Below are 15,518 nucleotides of genomic sequence, written 5' to 3' on the forward strand. Positions count from 1 at the left end.
TTTCCTTCATTTCCACAGTAGTTTCGACATGTAAGTGTCTAGTATTCTCGTTATCACAGGACACAAAATTTCCAGTCTCCATTGGTGACCAAGAAACTGAAACGGGCAACCAAGTTTTAATATTTACCAAGTATTAGCTTTTCACAAATGGCGTTAACAGATGGCAGTGATTTCATATGCTTTTCCAGTACCTAGAAAACTCCTTTCCATTTGTAGATATTTTAGAATGCTTTGATTTTTAGTTAGAAATAGTTTTCATGAGTTCAGTATTTTGAAAAACTGACAATTACATAACCGCCATGGAGGGAAAAAGTAATCTTCTGTTCTTTTATAAAATGAGTAATATTAGCAGTGAGAAAGTTAGTGATGACTCGACTGTGATCCATGTGCAAATCCAAACTTCTGAAATAATGTGAAAGTAACAATGCTGAAGTCGGTTCACAACAAGGAAAATTACTTTCCTTTTAAAAAAAATACTCAACAAAGATTGGTTAGGCCATTCTGTTGTTATACGACGACGAGACTATTTTTAGTGTGTGGAAATATTGAAGCATAGAGTAGAAATGTGTTGTGAGTTTATCTATGCCATTTAAAAAAGAATTCTTTGTTTTGCATAACAAGCAAAGTGCACCATGAAAGTAGTTGAATGTCTTTTGGGTACGATGACGGTGAAATGTGTTGAAACGATAGTCCAAGAAATATTTGTGAGGAATAAATAAGTAGCGAAAAAATATTTAGTGGTTACTACTTTCAGGCTTTGGATTTTATTCAATTTTATTCTCTGCCTTATCCCATACTTGGGCAACAGGTTCGAAGAACTTCTACGAGATTGATTTTGTCAATGAATAATATGGTTCACCCCAAAAACCTCAAAAGCAGAAATCAGCCCCTCACGACTGAGGGGAAAAAAAAAAAAAAAAAAAAAAAAAAAAGCAGCATTAAGATTGATGAGGAGAGTGTCTAGTTATGAAGGTAAAGGTGTATGAAGACGTGGATTTGTTCTTGTCTTTTCGTATATTTAAGTTTGTTCTGATTTCTTTCTGTTGCTCCCTCTGATACTTCTAACTTTTCCTTGTATAAATCTTATGCTTGTATTCCTATTCTCTTCTAGGGCTTTGCCTTCTAAGTGTGTCTAAAATCCATGTTCCCTTTCTAATATGTATCTCAAAAAAAAAATTGAATGGAAATTGTTTTGCTTCATTTGTAGGAGAGTATATCACAGATGCCTTGCAGAAACTTAAGCATCCAACCAACCCCCGTCGACCTCAGGAGTCTTGGCAGCCAATGAAGCAGCTGCAGTCCAAGTTACAGCAACGGGCTCAGAAACGAGGTGCTTACATGATACGAATGACGGATGTTAGTCCGGCGTTAGCTGCTCTTAAAGACACACTGATAGCCATGCCCGGAATAAACTCTCATTCAGACCAAATAATCACTGTGGCTTCTGTGGACAACAACATTGCTATTCTTCCCACAAAAACCAAACCCAAGAAGATAGCTTTCCATGGTTGTGATGGACAGATGTAAGTCTTTCATATTTTATTCTTTAATTATTAGTTGCTGAAACCTGTGACCAGTTAAAATTATCCATATTTTTAATATTAGGTGAGAGTATAGTTGAACAACACCTTAATGATGACATTGAAACATCGGAAGTATAGGATGATCTACATAGAAGTGGATCATAGTACAAATGGAAATGACGAAATAATGATTTTGCTTAAGAAAATATTACCTTTCAAGTACTTAAATTGAAAATCTCAATACTTTAGGGTATTCTGACCACCCTCAGTATTCTGTCCCAAATCCTTAATTTTACCCAATTCCTTGAAAACAATAGAAAAAATGTTTAACACAGTATGTAATATTAAATGCTCTTTGATAAGTGGTTACTGTGAATTATATTTCAGGCATTCATAATAACCAAAATGATGATACTATCAAATATCCAAAATAAATTTAGTAAAAATACTGTAAAATCTAAGATATTACTATTTTGCACATACATACATACATACATACATACATACGTCCTTGTAGACCATTATATCTTTCAGCATTCAGTCTGTGAGCCTCTATGAATTCATTATGCATCTTCACAATCTTGTATTTGCAGCTAGTTCACTGTTCTTGTTTAGTTCTTAGTTTAGTTTTAACTACATTTGTTATTTCTGTTATCGTGTTAAAATTAAGATACTCTTACATGAAGTTCAGAATTATAGTGTAGTTACTTGGTTAGATAGTATCTTAATTAAATTTCTGTTGTGTAATTCTTGTGTAATCCTATTTTCAGTAATTTTAATGCTAGTTTAAATTCCTGGTAGTGTAGTTACTTGGTTAGATAGTATCTTAATTAAATCTCTGTTGTGTAATTCTTGTGTAATCCTATTTTCAGTAATTTTAATGCTAGTTTAAATTCCTGTTAGTGTGTAGTATGATAAAATATGCCTATGTAGTATTGTTGTTTCTTTATTATTTAGTATTGTATTAGTCATTACATTGGGGTGGTCATGCATCACCCCCAAATAATTAATTGGCTGCTCAGCAGTGTGTGTCACCCACCCAAAAAATTCAAAAACTACTTAAACAAACTCTTAAAAACACTTCATTTTTATTTACCGAACAGGAAAAATCCAAACTCATACATATGAACCCAGTACTCCCCACTGCTAAAGCTCTTCCCAAAATTCACAAAACCGGAATTCCCATCCGGCCAATTATCAACTATAGACCGAGCCCCTTATACAGAATATCACAATTCATCCAATGTTTCTTAAGAAAAAATTATCAATTCTTATCCAAAAAGTCTATTAAAAACACATGTGAGCTAGTAGAAAAACTAAACAAGTTCAATTTGCAACCGGATCACTCCATCCACTCTTTCGATATTGTAAACATGTACCTAAGCATACAAGTATCAAAATTAATTCCGATAATTATAAACAATTGAAACAAAAACAGCCACTGAAGCAAACTAGAGATACAAGACTTTATCACAATATTAAAACTTATCATCGACAATAACTTCTTCACTTTTGACAATGTCATATATCAACAAAATGGTTTGGCAATGGGGTCACCGACCTCAGGTATCTTAGCAGAAATATACCTGGACTTCCTCGAATAGGCCAGATATGTCGACGATGTCTTTGTAATCATGAATGAGAAATCAATTAACGCACCCACCACACTCTTAAGACTCAACAATATTGATCTTCATATCAAATTCACACTAGAATCCGAATCAAATCAAAAAATCAACTTTCTAGATTTAACCATCACTAGAAACTCAGATTCTTTCAGTTATAAAATTTTCAGAAAACCCACTCAAACAGCCTCCACCATTCGCCAAGATTCAGTGCACCCCCAGTCCCACAAACGAGCCACATACAACAGCCTAGTTCACCGAGCCTTCAGCATACCTATGTCCAATAAAGATTTAAAAAACGAACTCAACACAATCCGCGGAATCGCAAAATTCAACGGCTTCAGCAATCATTTTATAGAAAGGATAATCAATAAACACAAACATCGCCCAAAAACTACCCTCAAAAAAGAAATAACCAAACCTCTAACATTTTCCACCTTCACGTTCAACAATGATATCTACAAGTTAACCAACATCTTTAAGAAACAAGGCATTAAAATAGCCTTCAAAACCAACAATAAGAACATGAATGTTTTATACAATACTTCACACATCAACAAGACCAGCAGTTTTTTAAAATCAGGAGTTTATAGGATCAAATGTACCACCTGTAAAAAAACCTACATCGGGCAAACCGGGAGAAACTTCATTATCAGATACCACGAGCACACTAACGCAATAAAATACAACAAGTTTTCAGCCATCGGCCAACACATGCAAGATTATAACCATAATTTCACCAATATTAAACAAGACATGGACATCCTCGTATTAGCAAACAAGGGCCCTTTACTGAACATAATGGAAAATTACTACATACACCTAGACCAATACTTTAATGCCAGTCACAATCTCAATGAAATCTCAGAGAAACCCAACATACTCTTCGATCTATTTATCACTTTCCTCAGAAACAATAATGCAGCCAACCTAAACTCAATCCTAAATTTAATCAAAGGTACTTTTCCAAGACAATTACACTTTCTCCCGCACCCTTCAGCCCCACCTTAAGCCCTCTTCCTAAGCCATATTTCATTTCAATACAAGAACTTACTGATTTCCATGATTATAATTTTTACAACACCCCATTTATACTTTATTCTTTGTTAAAAACCTCTTAGTATGTATATTCCTTGTATTATTAACTATTACCATAACATCTCATTTCACTTGTTATTCTTTAAAATAACATTGTCTTAGGATTTCGCCACAAATGATCTTTGCTCCAATACGGCTGATGATGACCCCTAGATGGGTCGAAACTAGTACCGTATAATTTGTAATTTTGTGAATATATTGTAGTATTGAAAAGGTGGAAACGTTTACGTTATTATTATTAATACTTATATGTTATACATCTGTAGGTCGACATAAACTTGTGGGTAACAAAATAACGTATTTTCTCAATTAACGTTCTTGCATCATTTACTCATCCCAATATTTTTCGGGTCCAAAGTGGAGAAAAAGAAATGTTCCCGCATTTCATGCACCCACTTTTTCCAACATCCATCATGCCACTCCGGATGTGTTTCGAAATAAAGATGTCATCTACTTGAGTAGCAGCCTTCCTGTTGTGAAACCGGACATTCCAAATACTGGGCAACATGCTGTTATCAGCCGGTAGGAAATACCAGTGCACTAGTTCATTGAGTGAATCAGCACAGAAGTGGCTAGTGACACACTGTTCCAGTCTGGTACAAACATATTTTAGGAGTGTTTCGGGTACGGTACATGTGCTTTCTGTGATCTCAAAACTGTTTATTATCCCATTAGTGCCTGAATTAATTTTTTCTGAGATTTACTTCTTTACTGTGTTTTGCCACATGTTTGAGACCAAAATAAACTAATAAAACAAGTTTCAGAATTTTGGGACTGGTAGGTCATAAGATATTTGATGTTGCCATATGGCAACGCTAGGTGCTTGCACTACCTATTCTTTAACAATGAGTTTTGGAAGTCTAATGTAGGTTGCACATTTTTTTTTCACACAATAACAATGTTGAAATATCTTAGCATTATTTATTGTAAACCGAGCTCAATAGCTGCAGTCGCTTAAGTGTGGCCAGTATCCAGTGTTTGGGAGATAGTGGGTTTGAACCCCACTGTCGGCAGCCCTGAAGAGGGTTTTCCGTGGTTTCCCATTTTCACACCAGGCAAATGCTGGGGCTGTACCTTAAGGCCACGGTCGCTTCCTTCCCACTCCTAGCTCGTTCCTGTCCCATTGTTGCCATAAGACCTATCTTTGTCAGTACGATGTAAAACAACTTGTAAAAAAATATATATATTTATTGTAAGAATATAGAATATCACAGCAAAAAAAAAAAAAGAAGAAATTGTTGAACAAAGCAGAAAATATTTGTTTGCATTACAGAAGCATATGTACAGTTCCTTGCCTGTCAAAACAAAACACTCACTGGAACAATTGAATAAAATCAAAAATAAGAAAACAAAGAATCAAAGAACTTTCGATGCAGTTACATACTACAGAGTAACTACAGTAGTCAAAATTTTCAAAGGCAGGTAAAAGCCCACCCTCAATACTTCCGCATTAGACACAGAGATAGAGAATGACAGTCTTTCACTGTCCTCATATCATCCTGCGTGTCCCAATAAGAACGCTTGGAGGGCATTTTATTGTATCCAGAAATGAAAAGTATGGCGATAAAGCAACGAATTACATCAAAATTTATTTGTGGGTCTGTACAATTTAAAAACACTGCATACTTTTTAGTCTCTCAAACTGAATGTTCGATCAAACAATTAAAAAATGTCAACAACAGTCATGGATTTTCACTTGCTATAACTAGGCTGCCCAATATTGAAACCAGCCTCTTCAGTATATCTTGGTTTGTTATTTGATTTATTCTTTTCTCTATTAGTTGTGTGTTGGAGTCGTCAGTCCAGGAGTTGGTTTGATGCAGCCGTCCATGTCACCCTATCCTGTGCTAACATTTTCATTTCTAGGAAAATTATTGCATCCTACATCTGCTCTAATCTGTTTGTCATATTCATACCTTGGTCTACCCCTACTGTTCTTACCACCTGCACTTCCTTCAAAAACTGAACAAGTCCCGGGTGTCTTAAGATGTGTCCTATCATTCTATTTCATCTCTTCGTCAAATTTAGCCAAATTGATCTCTCGCCAATTGGATTCAGTATCTCTTCATTCATGATTCGATCTATCCATGTCACCTACAGTATTATTTTGTAACACCACATTTCAAAAGATTCTATTCTCTTTCTTTCTGAGCTAGTTATTATCCATGTTTCACTTCCATACAATGCCGCGCTCCATATGAAAGTCTTCAAAAACATCTTTCTAATTCCAGTATCAATGTTTGAAGTGAGCAAATGTATTTTCTTAAGAAAACTCTTCCTTGCTTGTACTAGTCTGCATTTTGTCCTCCTTACTTCTGCCATCATTAGTTATTTTACTACCCAAGTAACAATATTCATCTACTTCCTTTAAGACTTAATTTCCTAACCTAATAGTTCCTGCATCACCTGCCTTCGTTCGACTGCACTCCATTACTTTTGTTTTGGACTTATTTATTTTCATCTTGCAGTCCTTACTCAAGACTTCATCCATACCATTCAGCAGCTTCTTGAGATCTCCTGCAATCTCAGATAAAATAACAATATCTTTGGCAAATCTCAAGGTTTTGATTTCCTCTCCTTGGATTGTGATTCCCTTTCCAAATTCCTCTTTGATTTCCTTTACTGCCTGTTCTATGTAAACATTGAAAAGGAGGGGGGACAAACTGCAGCCTTGCCTCACTCCTTTCTGGATTGCTGCTTCTTTTTCAAAGCCCTCAATTCTTATCACTGCAGACTGATTTTTATACAAATTTTAGACAATTCTTCGTTCTTGGTATCTGATCCCAGTCACCTTCAGAATCTTAAATAGCTTGGTCCAATCAACATTATTGAATGCCTTTTCTAGATCTATGATTGCCATGTATGTTGGCTTGTCCTTGATACGATCCTCTAAGATCAGACGTAAAGTCAGGATTGCTTCACGTGTTCCTACATTTCTTCTGAAGCCAAATTGATCTCCTCCCAACTCAGCTTCAACTTGATTTTCTATTCTTCTGTAAATAATACGTGTTAAAAATTTGCAGGCATGAGATACTAAACTAATGGTGCGGTAGTTTTCACACCTGTCAGCACCGGCTTTCTTGGGATTAGGTATAACAACATTCTGCCGAAAATCGGATGGGACTTCTCCTGACTCATACATCTTGCACACTAAATGGGATAACCTTGCCATGCTGGTTTCTCCTAAGGCAGCCAGTAATTCAGAGGGTTTGTCATCAATTCCAGGTGCCTTGTTCCTATTTAGATCACTCACAGCTCTGTCAAACTCTGACCTCAAAATTGGGTCTCCCATTTCATCAGCATCAATGGCCTCTTTTTGTTCCAGAACCAAATTATCTACTTCTTTACCTTCATACGACTGTTGGATATGTTCCTGCCATCTTTCTGCTTTGTCTTCTTTCCCTAGAAGTGGCTTTCCATCTGAGCTCTTAATATTCATACACCTTTTCCTTGATTTTCCTGTATGTAGCATCTACCTTTCCCAGGACCATACAACCTTCAACATCCTTGTACTTCTCCTTCAGCCATTCTTCCTTAACTACCTTGCACTTTCTATCCACTTGATTCTTTAATCACCTGTATTCTTTTCTGCCCTCTTTCATTCTAGCATTCTTGTATTTTTGTCGTTCTTCAATCGGGTCTAGTATCTCCTGAGTTATCCACTGATTCTTAGTTGATCTTTTCTTCCTTCCTTCCTAACATTTCTTCAACAGCCCTACTGACTTCATTTTTCATGACAATCCACTCTTCCTTTATTGTGTTTCCTTCAGCCTTTTCATTTAGTCCTTGTGCAACATGTTCCTTGAAACAATCCTGCATACTCTTTTCTTTCAACTTGGCTAGATCCCATCTTTTGGCATTCTTTCCTTTCTTCAATTTCTTCAACTTCAGATGGCATTTCATGACCAACAAGTTGTGGTCAGAGTCCACGTCTGCTCCTGGGAAAGTTTTGCAATCCAACACCTGGTTTCTGAATCTCTGCCTAATCATAATGAAGTCTATTTGATACCTTCCATTGTCTCCAGGTCTTGTTCATGTATACAACCATCGTTCGTGGTGTTTGAACCAAGTATTGGCAAGGACTAAATTATGATCAGTGCAGAATTCAACCAGCCGACTTCCTCTTTCGTTCCTTCTATTCTCTTTCTTTCTGAGTTAGTTATCTCCAAATTTTCCTACTGTATTACTTCTCTTCCTCAGTCTACCACTGCATTCCAGTCTCCCATCATTATTAGATTTTTATCACCTTTAACACGTTGTATTAAATCTGCTATCTCTTCATATATTTTTTTGATTTCCTCATCATCCGCTGAACTAGTAGGCATATAGACCTGCACTATTGTTGTGGGCATTGGTTTGGTGTCTGTCTTGACGACAATAATTCGTTCACTATGTTGGTCATAGTAGCTTACCCGTTGCCCTAATTTCTTATTCATTATTAGACCAACTCCTGCATTTCCCCTGTTTGATTTTGTGTTGATAATTCGGTAGTCGCCCGACCAAAAAGTCCTGTTCTTGCCAACATACTTCACTTATACCAACTACATCTGACTTTACTCTATCCATCTCCCTTTTCATATTCTCTAACCTACCACAACGATAACGTTAAAAATTAAATAATTGAAAAAGAGGTTCAACCTATTCAATACATAAGAGAAAGAAATGTAGTGATTACATTCTTATTTAATAGTAATTAGAAATGGGACCGGTTTCGACCCTAGTCCAGGTCATCGTCAGCTGTTCAAAACATAAAAAACATGAAAAACAATGCATATGAAAAAGAAAAAGATTAAGTGAACTCTGGATCGGTATGAGATGAAATATAAATTGATGATGGGGGTAGAAATTGTGAGTCACTTAAAAGAAAAACAGTACGTAATATTATGAATGGTAGTACGGCACACGCAATGATAGGTAAAGTCTCACAATGTTTATGAATAGTGGAGAACGGTCAAATGGGTCAGTTTTTACACTCTGTCAGGTACAAAGTCACAACACTATCGAACAACATATGAAGATCCATAAATATGTTTAAGTCGCAGACAAATAGATTTATAGAAGCAAACTGCCAGCTCCCGGTGATCAGCGCGGTACTTTCAAGGTCATGTGCTGTGGTCTTGAACGCTAAAGTAGAATGGAGAATATCCTGAAGATCCAGTATTTGCCTCGGTTGCGGGAAGTTAAGTACGTATATATAGAAATATACAACGCAATTCAGTATAATTAAATGAGTAATTGTGCTCCTGCCGAGTTCTTGGAAAACAGTTGACTTGAAAAAACAATTGTAAAGAGAAAAAAATATAGTAAAAAGCGCAATATCGGAAAACAAATGAAAACATATATGCACAGTGCGCTATTTTTTAAATTGAAAAAATTTAGGTCATGATTGAAGTAGTTGAAGTTGGCACAAGACAAGAGTTAAAATTTGAATGAGGAGAACCGAAATGAAGGTAGGTGTTTTTTTTTTTAAATAGAAAAGGTAGAATGAATTAAAAGAGGAAGAGTGATAGTGAAATAAGAGAAGAATAAAAGAAATTGAAGTTAAATGGTGTTGAGGAAGGATAAGATAGGGAAATGAAGGAGGGGTAGTTTAAGGTGGGTTAGGAGGGTGGGTTATTGGAGGTAGAAAATGTGGGTGAGAACTTAGTAAGGCATGGAAAATAGAATTGGGGTTTTGGAATTTGGAATTTTTGAGAAGAAGAATTAGGAAGTTGAAAAGGATGTTGGGTATTTCAGAAATGTCGTTTAAATTGAAATTAGGGTTGAAGTACTGGTCAAGGTGGATAAAGCAATTTTCAGTAATGTTTAAGAGGGGGCCTTTGTTAATGATTTTAAGTATTTTCATGTCATTGTCAATACTGGTGAAACTATGCTTGGAGTCTTGTATGTGCTGTCCTATGGCAGAGAATCTGTTGTATTTAATGGCGTTGACATGTTCAGAGTACCTGATATTGAAGTTGCGGCCAGTTTGTCCAACGTAGGAGGAACTGCAGTTGTTGCATTTGAATCTGTATACACCAGATTTAGAAAAAGCATTAGACTTATTTAGAGATTTAGAGTTGTGTAAGATATCAAGATTTCTATTGTGAGTTCTAAAAGAAATTTTCATGTTATGTTTTTTAAAAATATTAGTTATTTTATAAGCATCCTGAGTGAAAGTGAAGGTGGAAAAAGCAGTTGGTTTTATTTTGTCTTTAGATTAGGTGGTTTTTGGACGGTGTTTGAATTTGTTGATGATGCGGTTTATGAAGGAGTTGTTAAAGCCATTGAATTTAGCGATGTTGCGGATGGTGTTTAATTCGTTATTTAAATCTTTTTTGGACATAGGGGTGTTGAAGGGATGAAAAATTAAGGTGTTATAAGTAGCACGTTTATGAGCTTGAGGGTGCGAAGAATCGTGTCGTATTGTGGTTGCTGTTTGGGTTGGTTTTCTGAAAATTTTGTAAGATAAAGAAGAAGGATGTCTGGTGATCGTTAGGTCTAGAAAATAAAGAGTTTGGTTGTGTTCTGATTCGAGGGTGAATTTAATGTTAGTCTAAGTTGTTGAGATGAAGAAGTGTAGAGGCTGCGTTGGTTGATTCCTCATTTAAAATTACTAATGTGTCATCGACATATCTGGCCCAAAAGAGGATGTTGGAGAAATTATTATTATTATTATTATTATTATTATTATTATTATTATTATTATTAATTTTTGTGTTTTCTAAGAAGTCGAGGTAAATTTCAGCAAGAATGCCAGAAGCTGGTGAGCCCATAGCCAAGCCATTTTGTTGATAAATGGTGTTGTCAAAGGTAAAATAATTATTGTTGAGAACTAATTTTAAAATAGACATGAAGTCTTGAATTTCAAGTTTACTTAGGTTACTGAATTTGTTTAGGTTGTTGTTTATAATGTGGAAAAATTTTGAAATTGGAGTACTAGGGTACATGTTTACAATGTCAAAAGAATGGAGAGAAAAATTTGGTTGGATTTCAAAATTCTTTAATTTGTTGATTAGATCAGAAGTCTTTTTGATAGATTTGTTGGATAAACGTGTATAATTTTTTACTAAAAATGTTTGGATTAATTTAGAAGTGTTGTATAGGGGACTGGGTCTGTAATTGATTATTGGACGGATGGGAATGTTAGTTTTGTGAATTTTAGGGAGGGCCTTGGCAGTGGGTAGTCCTGGGTTCATGTTTATTAATTTAGTTTTTTCTTGATCTGTGAGGAGAAAGGAAGCGTTTTTTAAAGTATGTTTGAGTAGGCGTTGGATTTTTGTGGTTGGGTCTTTTTTTACTATAGAAAAAGAAGGGTCACTGAAAAACTTTTTGGTTTTATCTAAGTAGGCAGTTTTTTCCATTATGACAGTAGTGTTGCCTTTATCAGATTTGGTGATGAGATTATTGTCATTGATTTTCTTTTTAAGATATGAAATGATTTTATTATCATTATTATTATTATTATTATTATTATTATTATTATTATTATTATTATTATTATTATTATTAAGAGAAATGATTTTGTTATTGAAGATTTTTTCGAGTTTTCTTTTTACTTCATATCTGATTTCATCATGTTCATCTGTTGGCATTTTGTTAATGGCTATTTCAGATTAATTTTTCGTGCCTTCAACATCCCTATGTCCAAAAAAGATTTAAATAACGAATTAAACACCATCCGCAACATCGCTAAATTTAATGGCTTTAACAACTCCTTCATAAACCGCATCATCAACAAATTCAAACACCGTCCAAAAACCACTTTATCTGAAGACAAAAAAAAAAAAACCAACTGCTTTTTCCACCTTCACTTTCACTCAGGATGCTTATAAAATAACTAATATTTTTAAAAAACATAACATGAAAATTTCTTTTAGAACTCACAATAGAAATCTTGATATCTTACACAAATCTAAATCTCTAAATAAGTCTAATGCTTTTTCTAAATCTGGTGTACACAGATTCAAATGCAACAACTGCAATTCCTCCTACGTCGGACAAACTGGCCGCAACTTCAATATCAGGTACTCTGAACATGTCAACGCCATTAAATACAACAGATTCTCTGCCATAGGACAGCACATACAAGACTCCAAGCATAGTTTCACCAGTATTGACAATGACATGAAAATACTTAAAATCATTAACAAAGGCCCCCTCTTAAACATTACTGAAAATTGCTTTATCCACCTTGACCAGTACTTCAACCCTAATTTCAATTTAAACGACATTTCTGAAATACCCAACATCCTTTTCAACTTCCTAATTCTTCTTCTCAAAAATTCCAAATTCCAAAACCCCAATTCTATTTTCCATGCCTTACTAAGTTCTCACCCACATTTTCTACCTCCAATAACCCACCCTCCTAACCCACCTTAAACTACCCCTCCTTCATTTCCCTATCTTATCCTTCCTCAACACCATTTAACTTCAATTTCTTTTATTCTTCTCTTATTTCAATTTAAAAAATAGCACACTGTGCATATATGTTTTCATTTGTTTTCCAATATTGCGGCTTTTACTATATTTTTTTCTCTTTACAATTGTTTTTTCAAGTCAACTGTTTTCCAAGAACTCAGCAGGAGCACAATTACTCATTTAATTATACTGAATTACGTTGTATATTTCTATATATACGTACTTAACTTCCCGCAACTGAGGCAAATACTGGATCTTCAGGATATTCTCCATTCTACTTTAGCGTTCAAGACCACAGCACATGACCTTGAAAGTACCGCGCTGATCACCGGGAGCTGGCAGTTTGCTTCTATAAATCTATTTGTCTGCGACTTCAACATATTTATGGATCTTCATATGTTGTTCGATAGTGTTGTGACTTTGTACCTGACAGAGTGTAAAAACTGACCCATTTGACCGTTCTCCACTATTCATAAACATTATGAGACTTTACCTATCATTGCGTGTGCCGTACTACCATTCATAATATTATGTACTGTTTTTCTTTTAAGTGACTCACAATTTCTACCCCCATCATCAATTTATATTTCATCTTATACCAATCCAGAGTTCACTTAATCTTCTTCTTTTTCATATGCATTGTTTTTCATGTTTTTTATGTTTTGGACGGCTGACGATGACCTGGACTAGGGTTGAAACCGGTCCCATTTCTAATTACTATTAAGTAAGAATGTAATCACTACATTTCTTTCTCTTATGCATTGAATAGGTTGAACCTCTTTTTCAATTATTTAATTTTTAACGTTAATACTTTCAATACGGAACAATGAAATTTTTATCTTTAAACTACCACAACGATTCAAACTTCTAACATTCCACGCTCCGACTCGCAGAATGTCAGTATCCATCTTCCTGATGATCGCCCCCTCTCGTGTAGTCACCACCCGGAGATCCGAATGGGGGGACTAGTTTACCTCTGGAATATTTTACTCGGGAGGAAGCCATCATCAGCACATCATTCATACAGAGAGAGCTGCATGTCCTCGGGAGTTAGTTACGGCTGTAGTTTCCCGTTGCTTTCAGCCGTGTAGCAGTATCAACACAACTAAGCCATGTTGAGTATTATTACAAGGCCATATCAGTCAATCATCTAGACTGCCGCCCTTGCAACTTCCAAAAGCATCGAGTATTGAAACAGATCTTGCATCAGTAGACAGAAAAGGCACTTCATCCTCTGTTAACACACTATCATCGTAACGAATCCTGATTCTTTAATTATTTACAAGCTTCATTTCATTACTGACACGTACTGAATGTTGGATATGGGTAAATGACAGTTCCAGGAACGATGCATTGAGGTTCTACTGTATTATAAGCAATATCGTATGTTTCAGACTCATCTAAAAGGATTACAATTGTTTCTACATTTATCTTGGACTAATAATCAATCACAAAAATATCACCATCGAGATCTACAGTCAGTAGGATATCCAGTGCTTCTAAAAGAGAAAACTCTTCCTACAATGAAGATATATGAATTAGCATAAAGTATCATGATCTGACAGCTGCAGCAATTTTACTGAGTATATGGCAACGCTAATGATTCAACAAGCACTACTGCGGCATTGTGCACCCGTATTATTTCAAATGCTTACAACATATATAATGAAGTGTGCACAACACTACTGTAAATATAATCCAATGAAGCAACTTCACTTATAGATTTTATATCCTTCTTACATGAAGCCGGCAGCCATTTCACAGGAATCTTAAAATAACCAACAGTCCACCACTCCTTGTGTCACAACAATAGATTTTTAACGTGATTACTCGATTCTACAAACTCTTCTTTAACTGTCGTCAAACTTCAACTAGGTATCATGGACTTAGACAACTTCTGGAAGACTTCAAGACGGGTTTTCAAAATAATTTTTCTAAAATGAACTTCCTGCAAGAAATTTTCTATCAGTGAAATTCCCCCATAAAATTTTATTTTCTCTATAGCGTCACCCCAGGGTAAGACTTTGGGGGGGTGGGAGGTCTGTACATGCGATCGAACCATGCGGAAAAACTGTGGCTGAGGACAAATATTCTTTTGACAATCAATATGATAAAACGGTAGTTCGAAGAACGATAGATGTGGGGAAGTTTAACAATGGTTTATATGGAACATCTTAGGGACCAAATAAATTGAACGATGGATACAGGAAAACGACAGTTCCGGGAACGATGCATTGAGGTTCTACTGTATTATAACCAATATCATATGTTTCACATTCATTTAAAAGGAGTACAATTGTTTCTACATTGATCTTGGACTAATAATCAACATCCATACTAATGAGAATATGTATATTGGTCATGAATAAGGTATAATGCAGAATCTCTGTGTGTAAGACTATTAAAACCCATTTTAATTGGATTTGCTGTACGCATTCACTGATTTCCATAAGCAGTATTGTTCTGTCTACTCTCCGAGACTAGAATCCGTGGTCGAGATGTTGACTGCTGAAGAATTAGGAATTCTTGAATATATACAGTGAAATCTCCGTAGAACAATTGGAAGCTACCAATAGCATAAACATTTCATTTAACAGCGTTTTATGTTTTGTTTCAATGTTATTCTCAAAATAAAATTAAAAACTTGTGTTAGTGATTAATATGTATGTACTTGAAATGAATAATCATGAACACGTGACCTAATTCTGATAGGGACATGAATATTGCGCCTATTTTAAATGAGTTAAGCAGTAGATACATAATTCAATTAAAATAATGGTCATATTTTAATATTTGCACAATTATACAATGAAATGATCAGATGAAAATGAAAACCTACAACCTGTTTTCCAGTCATTGACCGGGTCAGGGA

The 15,518-nt window shown here is 35.3% G+C and overlaps 1 protein-coding gene across 1 annotated transcript in view; it reads left to right on the top strand.

Annotated features, from left to right (window-relative positions):
* Window positions 1-15,518, top strand: part of nonC (serine/threonine-protein kinase Smg1) — a 794,437-nt gene that overhangs the window by 474,664 nt on the left and 304,255 nt on the right. Inside the window, 1 exon segment of the mRNA XM_068225601.1 lies at window positions 1,208-1,523. Within this exon segment, the coding sequence (XP_068081702.1) occupies window positions 1,208-1,523 (316 nt within the window).

The sequence above is a fragment of the Anabrus simplex genome, chromosome 1 (assembly GCF_040414725.1).
Source record: "Anabrus simplex isolate iqAnaSimp1 chromosome 1, ASM4041472v1, whole genome shotgun sequence".
In the NCBI taxonomy this organism is placed as follows: domain Eukaryota; kingdom Metazoa; phylum Arthropoda; class Insecta; order Orthoptera; family Tettigoniidae; genus Anabrus; species Anabrus simplex.